Raw genomic sequence first — 20,645 nt, forward strand, 5'->3', positions numbered from 1 at the left:
ACCTAAATGAGTATGAGATGCTACCGTCCGTCCTTCAGCAGTATGTATAGATCAGATCTTGAAAATGGTCTATCTGGGAGTGTTCCATGCTTCTCTCCCCCTGGCTAATCCCATCTGCCTCTGTTGGTAGAGATTCTGCATCACAGGACAGGAAGGCAGTTAAGGGTGTTTGTAACAAAAAGGGCGAGTGTTTGTAACAAAAAGGGCAAGTAAGGCCCTCTCAAGTCATTATATGAAGTTTATCGTGACAGTAAACCGCTGCTGTTGCTTCCCCATAGTTTTCCCCCTTTCATGAAAACTAACTTTTCCAAACTAAGATTTGATACATCTAATGTGACAAAGGCTTTGTTGCTACTTATGAAACTGGAGCATTTCCGTGGTTTATGGTGATAAAGCCGAATATTTGAAAATCAAACAGTTTTGGGAAGCCTGGAACATGACTACCATACCCAGAGATGATTACCAGGGAGGCAGAGTTCTTAGGCCTCTGGGGAAGTGGTACTTTCTTCAATAACTCTTTTTCTAACTTTATTATGGAAATTTTCAAAAAATACAAAAACAGTAGTATAATGTACTCATATGTACTCATCACCCAACTTCAACAATTAACTCATGGCCAATTTTTTTTCATTTCTACTTTCTCACACTGCCCCTTTCCACTAGATTAAGCTAAAGCAAAATTCAGACAATCATTTAATTTTCTATCCATAAGTATTTTAGTATGCATCTCTAAAAGATAAAGACTATTTTTAAAAACATAACCACAATAGCATCATGCCTACAAAAAAAACACTATTAACAATTCCTTAATATAAAATGTCCACTAAGTATTCAGTTTTCCTCAACTGTCTCATAAATGGTTTTTACAGTTTGTTCCAATCAAGATCCAACTGGAGGCCATTTATTTGCAGATGGTTTATGTGTCTTAAGTCTTTTTTTCACCTGTAGATTAATCCCTCGATTTACGAGGGTCTTAGAGGGATGTTATTTCCCCAGCGTTGTCTGTTAAGGCTTAGACCCTAATTCCTTGCTGATGAAAATAAAGGGAATTTTGGAACATGAGAGCAAAATATTTACCTACCTTAGTAGGTCACCAGGAGCTTGGCCTAAATATCCTCAAAACCCAAGGTGTAAAAGTGAACTTAAAAGGCAAGACTGGACTTTTCATTTAATAGAGCTCCTTACAAACCTCTCTTCTCGTTCCCATGCCCTTTTCCTCTTGTTTTCTGGATCAGAATCATAGTCTCATAAATTTACAAAACATTATTCTGCTGTTGCTCTTTGGAGAAATGAAAATGGTTTTTCCTAGTTCAAGCAGTACCTCTATCCAAAATATATATTCCATTGAAAACCCCTTTCTGTGAAACTCTTGAGAATGTCATTTGTGTCCACATCCTTAGTTCACCCTGGCCAAGACCTCTCAGTTTAAAACCTTTCATTACTATGTGACCGAATATTTTTTTTTTTTTTTTTTTTTTTTTTTGCTATACGCGGGCCTCTCACCGTTGTGGCCTCTCCCGCTGCGGAGCACAGGCTCCAGACGCGCAGGCTCAGCGGCCATGGTTCACGGGCGCAGCTGCTCCGCGGCATGTGGGATCCTCCCGGACCGGGGCACGAACCCGTGTCCCCTGCATCGGTAGGCGGACTCTCAACCACTGCGCCACCAGGGAAGCCCTGTGACCTAATTTTTAAACCCCAAACCAGGAAGGTAATCTGACAGTCATATTATCAGAGTGACACCACTCTGGAAAACTGTGTACCTGTGGTTACCACACTTGAAACCACGTCATTCTCCACTGGTTACATTCTATCACCTTAACAAGAGACCAGAATGAGGCATTAAGTGTGCAGGCCTAACTGTGTGAGTTTTTCATGAGCAGACCAGTTAGACTGGCCAGGGCTCACCTGTAGGGCTGGTAGCTGGAAACCAGGAAGACCCTCTAGTGTGGTTCTGCTCTCCCTCTGACCTGGAGGATGGAATTAAATAGTGAAAGATAACTACCTGGGGCAGTTTCTCAGTATTGTTATTTATGCATCAGGATAAATAAGTGGTTCTTAATCTGCAGTACACTACTCAGAAGGGAAAAGACTGTTAGCTCAGCAATTCAAGAGGTGGGTTATAATATAAAGTCCATTCTTTTACTGTGAGGATGGGGTGGTGACACAGAGGTCTGAGATTTGAGTTTAACTATGAGTAGAAAGATGTAGAGACAATATAAAGATTTTGGTGAGCTATGAAAGATGACAGCCCCTTATCACAAGGACTGGTAGCAGAGGTACCTTTTGGGAAAACATGAGGAGAATAAAGGATGCTGGTTTTATCATTCTCATTCAGCACTAAGCTCCCAGCAGTGCTGCAACATAGGGATCTCAAAAGAAACAAACAAAAAGCCAGTTTAATTCTACAGGCCAACCTTCTGGCTAAAGAGCAGAACTCTACTCCTGGTGACAGGATGAGTGATATTTAGGCACAATCCAAAGCCTGCCTTAACTGTGAAGGAAATGGGGTAACTCTTAAAGAATATTAAGGAGTCAAACTTGAGACAGTGCTTTTTTCAGGGGCTGGGGTGTAAAAATCTCAACTTCTTTGCACCTTGAAAATCTTCATTTTAGTGTATATGTCAATGGTTGAAGCTCCACTCCTTTGGGAATGTTATTTAACTTACCTGAATTATTGGGGGTGAGGACTCCTATTTGACCTGAATCCCCACCACTTAGGGATGGTCTGAAAGAAAAAATCCCCTGTCCGGAGGAGGCAGATGAAGGTCTAAGGAAGGGAAATAAAAGCATCAGTAGAGAAAAGGAAAGGTTAAAGTAAAAACCATGTGTAAAGGAAGAGCCTATACATTTAAACCAGAGAGGAAATGAATCCCCTGCTTGCAACTCAGAATACAATTAAGTAATTCAGATGTATATTAGACACAGTACTGTTCAACCTTCTCTTTTGTTTACAAGGTAGATTATAAGCTTCAGTGGTATAGGCCAGTGGAGAAGTAACCACAGGGCTGCTGGCAGAATGTCAGTGGGAACAGATCTCAAGTGAAAGGAAGCAGTATTACTTACCTATAAGATAGGCTGTGAGTGGAAGCTGGTGAAGGGGTTTCTGAAAAGCATAAAGATGAGCCTATGAGATAATTCATGAACCAAGAAGAGATCCAGGTATTCTGGGGGCCAGGGCAAAGGAACAGGGGATCAAAGATTTGGTATATATGTTAGACTTGGGGGCTAATGGCAAGTGAAAAAGCCCACAAGTCACCTAGCAGTGGATCATAAAGGTGCTTTCCTCGCCCTTTCATGAGTTTATGGGCAAGGATCCATCACTGCCTTGATGTGTTCTAATGTATCTGTGCCTTGGTTTCCCCTCTAAGGTGAAGATTATCAGAAAGAATGGCTAAAGACAAAGGGTCTTTAAATTGGCTGGGAGTGACAGCAGTAAAAATGTAGAGTAAGGACCTCCACAGATTCTCTCCATAAAAGGAATGAGAAAACTGGCAAAAATTGTCAGAATCAACTTCTTCAGAATTCTGGAAATTAACAAAGGGCTTTTAGCAATCTGGGGAATGTTTATTCCAGAAAAATAGCTGAATGTGAGTAAGAACAGTGAGCTTTGTGACATTTTAACTTGCCCTATTCCCATTTCTCCCTCTCCAGCTCCATGGTAGCCTTGAAAATCAACAGTTTGGCAGTCATCATAGGGGATGGAATGGGGTTGGAGCTCTTTCAAAACCTCATTCCCAGAGAATTGTCATACTTGACCTGCCTAGTTGTTCACTGGAAGACTTCACTTGCAAGGCTGCCTTTATTTGACCTGACTTGGAGCCAAACTTACCAGGACTTGGAGCTTAAGAGTTCACCAAGTGTGAAAAGCTTTTTCCCCAGGAGTGTTTGTTGCAAATAATTAGAGGCACTTGTTTAGCCTGCCTGAGGAGGTGAATATCAGTTGGGGCAAACAATAGGCTAACCAAAAAGCATAAAAGGAAAAGCTGTGGAATGACCTGTCCACCGGGATTTTGAAAAGGAACAACAAGTTCTTGGGAATCTAGGCCATGTGCATGCACAGGGCTGTGTGCATGCTCAGTAAAGATTGAAAAGGCTCTAAGCTCTCACCTTGGGACTACCTTGAGGTCATACAAGCAGAAAGTGAAGGCTAAGGCACAGTCGTCAGCTGCATGTTGAAGGTACACCCCAACACACAGTCCCTCAGCAAACACTGAGGGATTTATTGGTACTAGGTGTTTAAGGAAAGCTCTGTCCAATCATTAGCTGAACACTAAGCTAACCAAATAGACACTTCGGTGGCCACACGAGAAAGAATACAGATTTTACAGAATCAGTTTTAGAAAGTCACTAAACAAACAATGACAAACAGCAACAACAACAAACCTTGGGAAGGGAGGAAGTATCTGATTCTTAGAGTTGCCATGCTATATTATTTAGCTGTCCAGTTTTCAACAAAAAATTATGAGGCATGCAAGAAACAAGAAAGTATGATCTATGTAAAGGAAAAAAGCACAAGCAATAGAAACTGTCCTTGAGGAAGCTCAGATACATTGGATTTTAAAGACAAAGACTTTAAACCAGCGGTTCTTTTTTTTTTTTTTTGGCCACGTTGACAGGCATGCGGGATCCTAGTTCCCCGAACAGGGATCGAACCCATATCCCCTGCAGTGGAAGCACAGTCTTAACCACTGGACTGCCAAGGAAGTCCCTAAATCAGCTATTTTAAACATGTTCAGTTAGCTAAAGGAAACCATGTCTAAAGCACTAAACAACAGTATGAGAATGGTCTCATCAAATAGAGAACACTAATAAAGAAATATATTAAAAAGAAGCAAATATAAGTTCTGGAATTGAAAAGTACAATAACTAAAATGTAAACTTCACTAGAGATATGAGCTGTCAGAAAAAAGAATCAGCAAACTTGAAGATAAATCAATTGAGATTATCCAGTATGAAGAAGAGAAAGAAAAAGGAATGAAGAAAAATGAACAAAGCCTCAAAGACCTTGGTGGAATACCATCAAGCACACCAGCATGTGCAAAATGGGAGTTCCAGAAGGAGAACAGAGAGGACCAAGGGCAGAAAGAATTATCTGAAGAAATAATGGCTGACAACTTCCCAAATTAGATGAAAACATTAATCTATACATCCAAGAAGCTCAACAAATCCCAAAGAGGATAAATCAAAGAGATCCGCACCTAGACTCATCATAAACTGTTGAAAGCTAAAGGCAAAAAAAGAAACTTGAAAGCAGCAAGAGAGAAGCCATTCATCACATGAAAGGGATTCTCAATAAAATTGGCACTGATTTCTCCTCAGAAACCATGGAGGCCAGAATATAGGAGGATAACGTATTCAAAATGCTGAAAGACTGTCAATCAAAAATTTTAAATCCAGCAAAACTATCCTTCAAAAATGAAGGAGAAATTAAGACACTCCCAGATGAGTGTCAAAATTAAGAGAATTCATCACTACCAAACGTGCTTTACAAGAAATACTAAAGAGAGTCCTTCAAGCTTAAGTGATAGGACACTGGACAGTAACTCAAATCTACATGAAGAAGTAGTAAAGATCACTGGTAAAGATAACTACATTGATAAACATAAAAGTATAAGTGTATTTTTGTAACTTCCTCCTATCTGATTTAAAAGACAACTGCATAAAACATAATTATAAATTTATGTTGAGGAGAACACAATTTTTAAAGATATAATCTATATAATAACAGCACAATAGAATGGAGAGGGGAATGGAACTATATAGGAGAAAAGCTTTTGTACACTGTTTAAATTAAGTTTGGTATAATCTGAACTAAATTGTTATAAATTATGATGTTAATTATGATGTTGATCCCTAAGAAAATAACAAAAAATACAGTGAAAGAAACAAGAGAGAAAGTAAAATGGTACACTAGAAAATAGCTGTTTAACACAAAAGACAGCAAAAATGGAGGAAGTGAGGAACAAAACATACATAAGACATATAGAAAACAGGGACTTCCCTGGTGGTCCAGTGGTTAAGAATCCACGCTTCCACTGTAGAGGGCACAGGTTCAATCCCTGGTCGGGGAACTAAAATCCCACATGCTGTGTGGTGTGGCAAAAAAAAAAAAAAAAAGACACATAGAAAACAAATAGCAAAATGGCAGAAGCAGTCTTTCCTTATTAATAATTACGTTAAATGTAAATGTATTAAACTCTCCAATTAAAAGGCAGAAACTGGCCAAATGGTGAAAAAAGATCCAACTATACATCGTCTATGAAAGACTCACTGTAAATTCAAAGACACATACAGGTTTAAAGTAAAAGGATGGAAAAAGATATTCCACGCAAACAGTAAACAAAAGAGAGCTGGAATGGGTAATATCAGACAAATGCACTTTAAGACAACATTGTTACTAGAGACAAAGGTCAAAATGATAAAAGGGTCAACCCATCAAGAAGATATAACACTTATATATGCACTTAAAAACAAAGTCCTAAAATACATGAAGCAAAAACTGACAGAATTGAAGAGAAAAATAGATAATTCAACAATAATAGAGCTTTCAATACCCCACTTTCAATAATGGATAAAACAGCAAGACAGAAGATCAGCAAGAAAACAGAAGATTTAAATGGCACTATATACCAACTAAATCTAACAGATATCTATAGAACACTCCACCCAACAACAGCAGAATACACATTCTTTTCAAGTGTACAGGGAACTTTCCCCAGGATAGACAATGTTTTAGGCTATAAATTTAAAAGGATCTAAACCATACAAAGTATGTTGTTCAACAACAATGAAATGAAATTAAAATCAATTAACAGGAGGAAATTTGGGAAATTAACAATTATGTGGATAATCAACACTGCTAAGTAACTAATGGGTCAAAGAAAAGAAAATCACAGAAGTTAGAAAATACTTTGAGATGAATGAAAACAAAAACACAACATACTAAAACTTAAAAGGATGCAGTGAAAGCAGTGCTCAGAGTGAAATTTATAACTGTAAAGGTCTATATTAAAAAAGCAGATCTCAAGTCAATAATGCTACTGTCCACTTTAAGAAACGAGGAGAACTAAACCCAAAAGCAGATGGAAAGAAAATGATTAGGGCAGAAAAAAATGAAATAGAGAATAGAAAAATAATAGAGAAAAATCAAGAAAACTAAAAGTTGGTTCTTTGAAATGATAAACAAAATTGACTAATCCTGTGGGGTGAGGGGCAGGATAAATCTGGAGGCTGGGATTAACACATACATACTACTATGTATAAAATAGATAACCCTGGTGGTGCAGTGGTTAAGAATCCGCCTGCCAGTGCAGTGGACATGGGTTCGAGCCCTGGTCTGGGAAGATCCCACATGCCGCAGAGCAACTAAGCCCGCACACCACAGCTACTGAGCCTGTGCTCTACAGCCCGCAAGCCACAACTACTGAGCCCACGTGCCACAACTACTGAAGCCTGCGCACCTGGAACCCGTGCTCCACAACAAGAAAAGCTACCGCAATGAGAGCACCACAACGAAGAGTAGCCCCTGCTCACCACAACCAGAGAAAGCCCGCATGCAGCAACGAAGACCTAGCGCAGCCAAAAATAAATAAATTAAAAAAAAAACCAGATAACCAACAAGGACAGGAAACTATAGCACAGGAATAGTTTCCAATAGCACAGGAAACTGTGCTCAATATTATATAATAACGTATAAGGGAAAAGAATCTGAAAAAATATATGTATATATAGATTCAGTTATATAAATATACATACATATGTATGTATATGTCTGTATTGGGTTGGCCAAAAAGTTCATTCGCTTTTTTTCTGGAAGATGGTACATATATATATATATGTATCTCAATTGCTGTGCCGTACACCTGAAACTTAGATGATATTGTAAATCAACTATACTTTAATTTAAAAATTTTTTAAAAATAAACTTCCTTTTTAGAACTGTTAAAAAATTGGACTAATCTTTAGCCAGGCTGTCCAAGAAAAAAGAAGAAAGCCCCAAATAACTAAAATCAGAAATAAAAGAGAGTATTACTACTAACCTGACAGAAATAAATTGGCTAGAGCACCTAGTTTTTCAAAGGGGTGAAGATGAAAGAACTGGAGGGAGGCTATTTGGTGAATTTCAAAAATGGTTATCCAGGAAGAGATCTGTGAATTTCAAAACTGCCTCTTGGGAAAGAAAGGGAAATCCTCTCCAAGTATACTCTATGGACTGACTAATGCCTTGAAAAACAGTAATAACAGTAATAGTTCTAAGGGGAAAGAGACAAGAAATTACGTAGGTGGAACCAAAATATTTCTTCACTGGAATATTTTTGTGTTTGATACACAGTGAAGAAGCCAGACACCCTTCAGGCTAACATAATTGGCATCTAGTTAATCTTTCTTTTAGATCTAACTTCTACTGCCATCTTGTGGCAATTAAAATCCAGGTCAATTATTTTAAAAGTTACTCTCCAGTCTCCTGACCAGAGGGTTTCAATGACTTTCTAATACTCAAGTTTCAATTTTCCCCTTATCAGTTTGAGAACAGAAATATCATTACTTGAAAAGTTGTATCTGGATACCTGGAACCACCTTCTGGAGAAAAAGTAAAATGGCATTATATTATGCACAGAAAACCAGAAATCTGCTGGTATCTGCTCAGAATGTGTTGGCTTCTGACTCCTTCCCCTACACTGCCCCTCTCACCAGTAAAAGAGTCTCTTGGAGTGCTCCTTCCCTGCAGCGCTCTGGCTCCCTGAGGGACAAATAATAAACATTAATAAATATATCCCGGGGCTTCCCTGGTGGCGCAGTGGTTGAGAGTCCGCCTGCCGATGCAGGGGACACGGGTTCCTGCCCCGCTCCGGGAGGATCCCACATGCCGCGGAGCGACTAGGCCCGTGAACCATGACCGCTGAGCCTGTGTGTCCGGAGCCTGTGCTCCGCAACAGGAGAGGCCACAACAGTGAGAGGCCCGCGTACCGCCAAAAAAATAATAATAATAAAATAAAATAAAAAAAAATATATATATATATATATATATATCCCGATTCTCTGGCTTCCATATTTCATGCTATGGCTATACACTGAAGTGTATGTTTTTCTCCCAGAGTGGGTACGTGACTCCAGGAAGGATCCACACTTTATTCCTTCCAAAATGAACATGATGGACACTGTTAATGCAGTCCACTATTTTCACCCCATTCATTCCGAGTCATGAATTAGGTCAGCTTCTAACATCAGGTCTGAATTGCTGAAAGAGAGTCCAGGCATGGCATCAGATAATTCATGCCAAAATCAATATAATTTTAATATTCTTGCTTTAATCTTGGCTTTCATTTAGCATTAGAAGTCTCAATCTGAAAAGATAATGTGAATATTTCTTACCTGTCCCAAGTTACTAAAGCCAGCCCCTCTATAAAGGATAGATTCCACTGAGGAGGACCGACTGTATAAGGCAAAACAAAAAGGAAAAAACAAACCTGGTATTAAACTTTTACACAGACATAAAGTCTCCTCAGTCCCTGTCTCAGCCGTATCTAGGCATTTCTTTCATCTTGATCTTTTGCCAACAGTTCTAATGCTGCTGTGTAGCTTTCTACTCACCTGACCACTTGGCTGCTATGCTGAGAACTGGGTCGTGGAGTAACTGAAAGGGAATAAAATGCAGAATGAAAAGTTGCCATCAATGGTGTGCCCTGCCTTGCCTAGCCTACATGTTGCAAGTGAGTGTCCAGGAGTATGGCCTTTTCATATCATACATAAGATTTGGAAAATCACATTATACTTTCTGAGAGGAAACCATCTTCCATATGGGATAAGGATATTTACTCATCTCACACAGATATTTGGGCAAAACATGGTCTCTACCTGACTGTGATGGAGAAGTAATGCCCACTGGTCGAGGTGTGGTTGACCTGCAAGGAAAAAAAAAAAAAAAAAAAAGAAAGGCAGCTCTATTTTCTCTAAGCAGAACTTAGTGCCACCTTAGAGGATCAATCAGGTCATTATTTACAGAAATAACAGCCTTCTCTCTGAGCACAAATTGCTTACTAATCATGTATTACAGGTATCAGCCCAAAATACAGAGGCAAGCTTTCCATATGGGACTCCTTGGCTCTCCAATTCCCTAAACGAAATCTTCTCCACTTCTCTATTGCCCATAATAGAAGTTCTGAAGTCCTTCTTTCTTCCTTCCCATAGTGCCTTACCAGGTACTCTCAACTTTACATATATCTATCCATCTGTCCATCCATTCATACATCTGCCATTCCCTCACTCCCTCCATCCCCTCTTCCATCTACCCACAGACATTTATTTAGTGCTCATAAGTCTTAGATCCTGAACTTACAAAGATAACTAGAATATGGTTCCTATTTTTGAGAGGCTCACAGGCTAGTGGGAGAGACAAAAAGAAAAAGAGCAACATAAGTGTTATAATGGGTATGTCAGAAGTATGGAAGGATGATAGAACACTATACTTTAGCTTCTGTGAGTCAGGGGCCATGTCTTTTTAATCCACCAATGCAGAGCTGATATTAAAAATATATAATAACTGGTAGGGTACAGACATTTACAATTAGAATAATCGGTGATGTACACCCAACACCTAACACAGTGCTTCACAAACAGTAAGTACTTAATGAATATTTATTGAATAAATGAATAATAGAACATCTAACTCTGCCTAATAAAGTGCTGACAGAGGAAATGACACATGAGTTCAATTTTGAGGGGTGAATAGGATTTCATAAGGTGACGGTCAAGGGTGAGCATTCATCCAAGATTTTAGTTCAGCACTTTTCAGTAAGGAGCTCTTTTTTGGAGAAGTGAAAAATGAATTCATAAACCATTCCCTCCACCGCAGAGCCCACACAGGAGCTACAGCCAAGTGCCAAGAAAGGATAGAATTCACTTTGCTGTACAGCAGAAACTAACACAACATTGTAAAGCAACTATACTCCAATTAAAAAAAAAAAAAAGGAAAGGATAGAAATTTTCAAAGAGGGATGGTATGGGGCCTGATAAAACTGACCTGCTTCCTTGGTACCAACTTGGAGATTCCTGTAGGTGAAAAAAATGGGAGTGAAGGAAGCTGTAGCTCAATGGTCCCAATCAATGGATCTTACTTGTCAGATAGCTAAGCTGCAATGTCCTCTAGTTGTGGTTACTAAGATGCCCAATAGAAGAAAAAACAGCAACAGTGAGTGTTTCCTCAGAAAATTATTAGCTTTGGGGGAAGAAAATTTTAGTTCCTCTTCACAAAAACACATTGGGAATCCTGTAGACTGATACATGTGGGGAAATATAGAGAGTCTATGGGGAGAGCAAGGAAAATGACAGGATTACAATGTGCTAGAAGAGTTACAAGAGTAAGATCAAAAGGAACATTATATAAACACAAAGGACAATCTTGGGAAGAGACAAATGTCCAGGAAATAGAGTTTGAGGGACAGGAAAGGTCCTGAGGTGCCTTGGGATTCTTGAAGACAAATTTTAAGTTACCACAGATATCTCTTCTATAAGAGAGCTTCCCATGTGTTATGGCATGGACTCCCTGATATTCGAGAATAGGTTACCACTGTGCTAGATTTTGTCCTTTCATCCCTCCAAGGTCTTCTGTGGCCTCGTCCATTTACTACAGTGTGCTTGCTGTACAAATGTTATCAATATTACCAGCCATGATGTGAAAAAGGTTAGGAAACACTAATTCTATTCAGTCAGCTAGATAGATGGGCCAAGTAAGAGAGAAAATAATAGTATGGAAAATCTATTTCATTCACCTTTAGGATGGCTAGCAATTTCTTCAGTTCTCCATTCTCTTTCCTTAAGACTGACAGCTCTCTAGGCAAAAGATGGAAAAAGAAACAATCAGCTCCAGCAGGTCAGTGGGATAAAAAACCTGATTTTTATTATCAACATCTAGTTAATGCTTCCGGAGAGATACTTGCCACTATACAAGGTATTTCTGTCAGAGATCTGGTGATTCAGGGGGGCAATGGCAGGGTTTTGGTGGTGAGAAGAATCAGGTGGACAAAATAAACAGTCACTTGGTACGATTTCAGAAGTTTACACAGAACTGCATTTCCTCTCCACACATTTTCCCCTGGCCTGCTGCTGTCTGAAAATTTCCATCAGGGATTCCATCTTTTAGCTTAAGATTTCCAAAAGAACATGGACTTCCCTGGTGGTGCAGTGGTTAAGAATCTGCCTGCCAATGCAGGGGACATGGGTTCAATCCCTGGTCTGGGAAGATCCCACATGCTGTGGAGCAACTAAGCCCGTGCGCCACAACTACTGAACCTGCACTCTAGAGCCCATGAGCCACAACTACTGAGCCTGTGTGCCACAACTACTGAGCCCATGTGCCACAGCTACTGAAGCCCGTGTGCTCTAGGGCCCACGTGCTGCAACTACTGAAGCCTGCGCGCCTAGAGCCCATGCTCTGCAACAAAAGAAGCCACCGCAATGAGAAGCCCCAACACCACAATGAAGAGTAGCCCCCGCTTGCTGCAACTAGAGAAAGCCTGCGTGCAGCAACAAAGACCCAACGCAGCCAAAAAAAAAAAAAAAGAACCAAAACACACCCTCCTAGAGGTAACATTTTAAATCTTCCATCATTATTACTGTGAAAAAGTCATGTCCGATTTCTCTGAAGTAGTTTTCGACAGATGGAAGTAAAAGGGGAAAGCTATAAAGTAGGGAAGGTCCCTTGAGGGAAGAAAGAGAAAAATAAAATGGAGATTGAGAGACCAAAAATTCTGTACCTGACTTAACCAAGACAAACATAAACACACATGGAGCAATTTTTAGGCTTTGGAACCATAAGAAAATAAGGGCTACAGCTTCTATGAGAAGAAAAAGGCTCTCTGGTGATTTCATTCGTCACTTACTTGTCCTGGTTAGTCAGTGTTTGCTGTGCCTCCTGCGTGGCTGCTTCTAACTTGGTAATTCTATGCTTATAAAAGGCGATGAGGAGATCTGTTTGCTTCTTCTGGAAACTCCACACCTACTAGGGAAAAACAGACCTTTGACATACAACCCCCATAACTCCTTTCCCCTTACTTGTAGCAACAAATGGAAACCCATCAATTCATACTCTATTACTGATCATTTTCTTCTGGAGCATCTGACCTAATTCATGATTCCCCAAAACTAGGGAAAGCCAAAGCTTTTCATTTCCAGAAAAGTGCCTTCCTAATATCTTAATGAGAACATTCTGACATAGAATGACCCTTTAAAAATATAACCATTCGGGCTTCCCTGGTGGCGCAGTGGTTAAGAGTCCGCCTGCCGATGCAGGGGACACAGGTTCGTGCCCCGGTCCGGGAAGATCCCACATGCCGCGGAGCGGCTGGGTCCCGTGAGCCTTGGCCGCTGAGCCTGCGCGTCCGGAGCCTGTGCTCCGCAACGGGAGAGGCCACAACAGTGAGAGGCCCGCGCAACGCAAAAAAAAAAAAAAAAAAAAAAAAAATATAACCATTCATCTTGAGCAAGAAGTGACAACCAAAAAAATGTTTCCAAGCTTAGAACTGGTTCTGACCTTACTTGTTTACTATTAGCTTGGACTCAGCTTCCACATTCCTAGCTCTACAGAGCACTGGTAACCAATTTACTTTCCCTAAGATACTCACACATAGACACTTGTAGGCTGTTTATGTTGCTACAGTAAAGGGCAAAGAGGCACAGAAGGAGATTTACCTATTCCTGAATTTTATTTCTGGCCATGGGTAAATAATTTTATCTTTTGCTTTAATTTACCATTTGATATACTGATGTGCCTATCATGGGATTACTGAATCAGATCAAAAGTTAATATGTGGAAAGTATTTTAGCTTTGTCAGGTTCTACTTTTGAATACACAGCAGTATTCAGGTCTCGTTTGTTTCCTCCCTACTCACACCGTAAACCTTTTTTCTTAGGTCCTTCCTAGATCTGGTACTTTTGTCATAAACTTTTTGTTCTCATTTAATTTGCAAGTTGCTTTTGCCACCTTACTAAAGAATTCTACTTCCGAATTTATATAGTCTCTACACTCTTTCCTTTCTACTCAAAAGCAAACTAAACTAATTCTACACAGATAAGAATTCACTGTAATCTATTTTTTAAAATTTATTCTTGTTTTCAATAAAAGTAAAACATATTCATTTTAGAAAATTTGAACAATGCAGAAGCAGAAAAAAGGCACTCAATCCTGGGAGTTATCTAAAATGGCAAAGGGTTGGCGAGCAATAGATACTATGGTTAGATACAATATATAGCCAAGAGACCTACTAACCTACGTGCCAAAACTACTTTGGTGCTCAAAGAGATTTGAGCAAAAAAGAATCCTAAAAATGCTTCCTTATCAAAAGCAAGGGGACTTCCCTGGTGGTCCAGTGGTTAAGACTCCACGCTTCCACTGCAGGGGGCACAGGTTCGATCCCTCGTCGGGGAACTAAGATCCTACAAGCCACGTGGCACAGCCAGGGAGTTAAGTTTTGGGTTGCAGTTTGTGATCAAAGCCTCTCACACTGGGGCTTAAGGTTCCTCGACCTGCTCAGTAGTGATAAAGAACTCAGCTACACTGTTTCAGAAGTCTTAAAAACTGACAGATAAACTTTTTCTTTTCAGGTAAAATAATCTTCAACTAAATAAAACCTTTCTTCAAAGGCACCATTGATTATCTCAGCTGTTCAGTCTTTAAATTCAAGTGAGGGATGGGAAACTGATCTGATCTATTTATGAGATCAGGTCTTGACCTGATTTTACTCAAACGATTTATATGGTAGTTATTTAAGTATGTTAGCAAAACATATGATTTCCCAGTCAGCCAACTAATGATCAGGGCCAGCTGCCTGTATTTGTAAATAAAGTTTTACTGGAATACAGTCATACCCATTTGTTTACAGATTGCCTGTGGCTGTTGTTCTGTGCTACAGCAGCAGAGTTGAGTAGCTGCAACAGAGGTTGCATAGCCTGCAAAACCTAAAATATTTACTAACCTTTCAAGAAAAAGTTTGTCAGTCCCAACATTAAATTTATGAAAGTCTTTCTTGGGCTTCCCTGGTGACGCAGTGGTTAAAAATCAGCCTGCCAATGCAGGGGACACAGGTTCGAGCCCTGGTTGGGGAAGATCCCCCATGCCGCGGAGCAACTAAGTCTGTGCGCCACAGCTACTGAGCCTGAGCTCTACAGCCCGAGAGCCACAACTACTGAAGCCCGCATGCCTAGAGCTCGTGTTCCACAACAAGAGAAGCCACTGCAATGAGAAGCCCGCACACCACAACCAAGAGTAGCTCCTGTTCACCACAACTAGAGAAAGCCCGCGTGCAGCAACGAAGACCCAATGCAGCCCAAAATAAATAAATAAATTCATTTTTTAAAAAAGTCTTTCTCTGTATTTTTGTTTATCTTTTTCTTTTTTTTTGGCTGCGCCATATGGCATGTGGGATCTTCGTTCCCCAAGCAGGGATCAAACCCATGCCCCCTGTATTGGGAGTGCAGAGCCTTAACCACTGGCCCACCAGGGAAGTCCCTCTGTATTTTCATTTGTGCCTTTTGCTCTGAATTTGTCTTTCTTTGTGAACCTTTATCTTTCCCTCTCTTTCTCTCAACCTCTTCTCTCTCTTTATTTCCTACTCTATTTGATGCTTGATGTTGTCTGTTCTTCCTATTTGTATTTACTTAATGGACATTTATGTTACTTCTTCTTAATTTTAAAGTGGATGGGCCCAACAAAATGGGAGAAAATGTTTGCAAATCACATATGTGGTGAAGGACTTGTACCTAGAATATATAAAGAACTCTTACAACTAATAAAAAGACAATCCGACTTAAAAATGGGCAAAGGATTTGAATAGATATTACTTTAAAGATGACAAACAAATAGCCAATAAGCACATGAGAAGATGCTCAACAACATTAATCATCAGAGAAATGCAAATCAAACCCACACCGAGATAGCACTTCACACCACTAGGATGATTATTATTAAAAAAAGACAGATAAAACAAGTGTTGGTGAGGATATGGAGAAATCAAAACCCTCATACACTGCTGGTAAAAATGTAAAATGTGCAAGCACTTGGGAAAACAGTCTGGCAGTTCCAAAAGTTAAACATAGAGTTACCATTTGATCCAGTGATCTAATTCCTATGTATATATCCAAGAGAAATGAATATATGTCCACACAAAAACTTGTATACAAATACTCATAGCAGCAGTATTCATAATAGCCAAAAAGTGGAAATAACCTAAATGTCCCTCAATGGATGAATGAATACGTGAAACGTATATCCAGCTATATAATGGATTCTTATTTGGTCATAAAAAGGAATAAAGTACTAATGAAGTTCTAATACATTCTACAACATGGATAAACCTTGAACACATTATGCTAAGGGAAAGCAGTGCAGGATTCAGACAATAAATAAATTATATAATGTTAGAGATAAGACCTATGATGAAAAATAAAGCAGGGTGAGAAGTAGACTTGGGGCTGCTATTTGAGATATGAGAGTCAGTAAAGGTCTGACTGAGGAAGAAAAATATGAGCAGAAGCCTGAACGAGACAATCTAGACATTACCTGGATCAGTTATTCAACTTCACAGATTGGGAAAACACATTTTCAGACATTGCTGACTTCACCAAACGGGCACTTCACTACAGTGATGATTAACTGACCCTTTTCATGTATTTTATCTTGATTACTTGACCATGTGTATTTGGTCCCATGATTAGGCAGGGTAGAATTCAGACTACATATAATTTCTCTCCTGATCATTAACTAACCCTTGGTTTAGTTATTAACCAAAGCTCTGCTCTTTCTCTTGTTCATGTGACCTTGTTTACATTTCTCCTTGAGTCTCAGCTGGATTTTATCTCCCCATAATGTTAAATAGTATCTCAAATATGACGGTTCACCCAAGCAGCTAAAAGCAGGATGCAGTGAAAGCTTTAATTTCCCTTCCTCTATCTCCAGAGTCAGGATTGAGGGGGAGACACCAAAGAAAAATTAAACCTACTGTCTTCAGCCAAACATGACAAAGGACCATCTTCACGTTTAATAAAAAAATATTCTCGTAAGAACGAGGAGAGTAGAGAAGAAAAATAGTGATAAAATCTCAAGAAATGTGCCCAGATAGCAATCCCATGAGGCTATGAAATGATCTTGGTGGAGAACTGGAGAGTGGAAAGGAAAAACCAAAGTTTTTAGAATTTGGGAACTTTCTCAAATGGTTGTCCTATCTCCTCTTCACTTCCTTCCACAATTCTATTGCTCCTGACCAAGTCGATGGCATGACAACATATCATGCATCAGGAAAAGAAAAATATCTTCCAAAATTCAGGCAACCTATTATAAATACTAACTGAAGAATTAAATATATATGTGTTGCCAAGAGAGGTTATTGAAAAATAAGAGTGGAGAACAAGAAATCCGTTTTTGAACTTAGGTCTATAAGCAAAAGCTTGAAAGTTTGGCTACTAAATCCATTGTTTGCAGGGTCAGGCCTGTATATTCAAAGCAATTTTTAGAAGATTCATTAAATGTGCGAAGAAAGAAGACAAAGCTCTCTAGAACCTTTTTTATCCTCAAAAATTACTAAATAGAACTAGGAACCACAAGGCAAGATGTCAGCTACATAGTAGTTTTTACAGCCTATCACAGATTCTGGGTGAGTAAAAAGTTAACTGTTGAGATTTGTATCATCAGGGAAGAAAGCAAACAGGGCAGCCAATTTCTCCCCATTGTATACAAATATATGAATGCAGTTTAAAGAGAACCTCTGGAAAAGAAATAAGATGCATTTATAACTTGCCTGGAAAATCAGGTTTTCTTCACTTTTATTTCTCATACCTGAGAGATGTGACTAAAATACTGCAAAGCTGTCTCCACAGGGCTTTTGAAGTACATCTTCTCCTGAGGTTTCAGCTATGAAGAGAGTAAGACACATCCACAATGGAATGAAATAAAATACAGGCAAATATGGTTAAAGACATAGCACCCTTTCTAAAGCAACCAGGTATTATTTCACTGTGCTAAAAGGGCGATCACTATTGCGCTAGGAGATGTAGACTACATATCCTAATCCTTCTTACCTCATGCTTCTGTGACAGCAGTCACAAATCCACAAATAATTCTTTTATCTCTAGTTTACCTCCTTTTTTTTTCAATTGCTATCTACACGTTTTGTTTGTTCCTTTTTTTAAAAAAAAATTTCAGTTTTTTTTTTTGGCCATGCCATGTGGCTTGCAGGATCTTAGTTCCCTGACCAGAGATTGAACCTAGGCCCCCACGGTGAAAGCCCCAAGTCCTAACCACTGGACCACCAGGGAATTCCCCCAAAATTTCAGTTCTTAGCCACTGTATTCTTTGTATAGTTCCTACACACCAGGAATGGGATAAGATTGTTTGTGACGGGGAGGAAAAACTTACATTATCAGAAAGAGCCAGATACTTGCAGGCAGTTCCACAAACAGCACATTTATCTAGCGGGGAAAGGGGAAAAAAATGTTTGGTTCTCATGGGCATGAGGTAAGATTTTCCTAAAGTACATGATAACAGTCAAGTAGGCTAGCTAATGAAAAGAGGGTTCTTACTGAATTCAAAATGTCATTGTGCTATAAAAGGACATCGACTTGAGCTCCATTCTCGAAATCAGTGTTTCCAAACTTGTATGTTGATGAGAAGTAAGGCTTTCACACTGTACCTCTACCCATCTCCCTTTTTATAAATTCTCAGTTTTCTTCTGCAGGTGAGGGACAGCAGCCTCCCAGCAGGAGTACAGGAGTGTACATTTACTAGAGTCTGGGAAGAGTACCAAAGATCTCAACTTTAAGTTATTATTTTTTATTCTATCTACCAGACAGTAGGCACACATTAAGCACCATAAGAAACTCTCCAATTATTCCTGCCTTGTTCTCACCTTGCTAATATTCCTGGATGTTGTTTTGAAGCTCTCCTACTCTCATTCTCTAATTAACCCAATCTGAAAGATGTGGAAATTAAAATTACTAATCTTCCTGTGAAGTTAAAATTTTAGTAGTGGTGCTGGTTATTGATTAAGATAAATGCCATGTCCGGAGAAAACGTCACATGACATATGCTTCACCGAGACAAACTGCTCCAAAGTGAGCTGCTGTTACCATAGTAATAGCTTTGTTACATTAGCAGATAACTTTAAAGGGTCATGAGATTCACATAGAGAAAAAGCTTCTCCAGAGGCTACCTAACCTGACTCTTCTTTCCTTGGGGATGAAGTTTTTCCCCGTCTTCCTTCCATATTATTATCAGAGTGAGCTAGCAAGTGCAAATCATTCTGCTATTTAAGAAAAAGACAAGACAAAGAAACTTCCACAGCTCTCCATCACCTGCAGGATAAAGTTCAGGTTCTTTAGCCTGGTATATAGAGCCTTCCATCATATGGCCACTACCTACCACTCTAGCCTCATCTCTCACCATTTCTTACTTTATTCTTTTATGCTCTACCAATCCCAACCACATGTACTTCCCTGTACTAAGTTTAATGATGTTGTATTCCTTTACACATGCTGTTCTCTTAAACCAGAATGACCTTCCCTGCCTAATTCACTTGGCAGACTCCAGTTTATTACTCAAAACTCTATTGAAACAACACCTCTTCTATGAAATTTTCCCTGATCAAAACATCTTAACTCCCTCTTCTGGACCTACTACCCAGAATACATACCTACAGAATATAATACATACCTTGTAAGTATTTTAGCATTAAGAAAAAAAAGACACACCTTAAATTTGTCTCTTCTAAGACTTAACAGCTGCAAGAACTTGGTCAAATCACCTATTTGAACCAGCTCCTCATTTGTAAAATGGGTCTACTAATAATTACCTCCTGGGATTGTGGTGAGGATACATAAAACTGGTACACATGAAAATACTTTTTAAACCACAAAGGTATCACCCACCACTATCACCATCGTCAACATTTCTAATTAAATTGATTTCACAGATTATACTACTTCCCATTAGAAATAGCTCTTGTTATCAACCACTTTCCCAATTTCTATTCTTTATTTTTATTTTTTCTCTTTCCTCTAATCAGTCTGATAACCTTGTGGCTTTCCCTGCCACAGGCTTCAGAACACTGACAAGCACCTTTTGATGTTCAAGTAATAGATAGTCCATTTGCTAAATCATTCCTTTTAATGGATTCCTCCGATTTTCATAATCAACAGTTTCCTATTATACCCACACCACCTTCGGCCTACTAAGTGATTTTTATTCCAAGTTACACAGAGAAATGGTTAATCATTATTTCTAGGTTAAAAACATTTTTGCCTGAATCTGAAAACAGTTAAATCACTCACCCAGAGTCAAACACTTTTTACAGAAAATATGGCCACAGCTGGTGACAAAGAAATGGGCCCCATCTTTTTGGAAACACAGGTTGCAGTGAAACCAATCCATTCTGCAGCAGAGAAAGAGAATAACCTGGGGCATAACATAATTATAGCTGTTCCAAAATCTACTTAACAATGTTTGCTTAGTTTCTGCTAACTTATTGGGATGTGGGCATATTATTGTGGGTATTTCAATTGGATGTGAGGAAGTACATATACCTCTGAAGTAAAAAAAGCAGACTGCAGACTATGCTATGCAATTTTCTAAAGAGAAATATTATACATATTTAGAAGAGTAA

General features: G+C 39.2%; 1 protein-coding gene across 1 annotated transcript; it reads right to left on the reverse strand.

Moving 5' to 3' along the window:
* Positions 1-8: 8 nt before the first annotated feature.
* Positions 9-20,413, reverse strand: RNF212B (ring finger protein 212B). The gene is made up of 14 exons (XM_060004844.1): positions 20,314-20,413; positions 18,404-18,456; positions 17,825-17,899; positions 12,879-12,994; positions 11,769-11,829; positions 11,021-11,049; positions 9,856-9,902; positions 9,592-9,634; positions 9,373-9,433; positions 8,692-8,740; positions 3,064-3,103; positions 2,667-2,767; positions 1,906-1,967; positions 9-135 (listed from the first exon to the last, which is right to left on the reverse strand). The coding sequence occupies exons 1-14, from the start codon at positions 20,411-20,413 to the stop codon at positions 70-72; spliced, it is 903 nt and encodes a 300-aa protein (XP_059860827.1). The 3' UTR covers positions 9-69.
* Positions 20,414-20,645: the final 232 nt, after the last annotated feature.

Source organism: Delphinus delphis, chromosome 2 (assembly GCF_949987515.2).
Source record: "Delphinus delphis chromosome 2, mDelDel1.2, whole genome shotgun sequence".
NCBI lineage: Eukaryota > Metazoa > Chordata > Mammalia > Artiodactyla > Delphinidae > Delphinus > Delphinus delphis.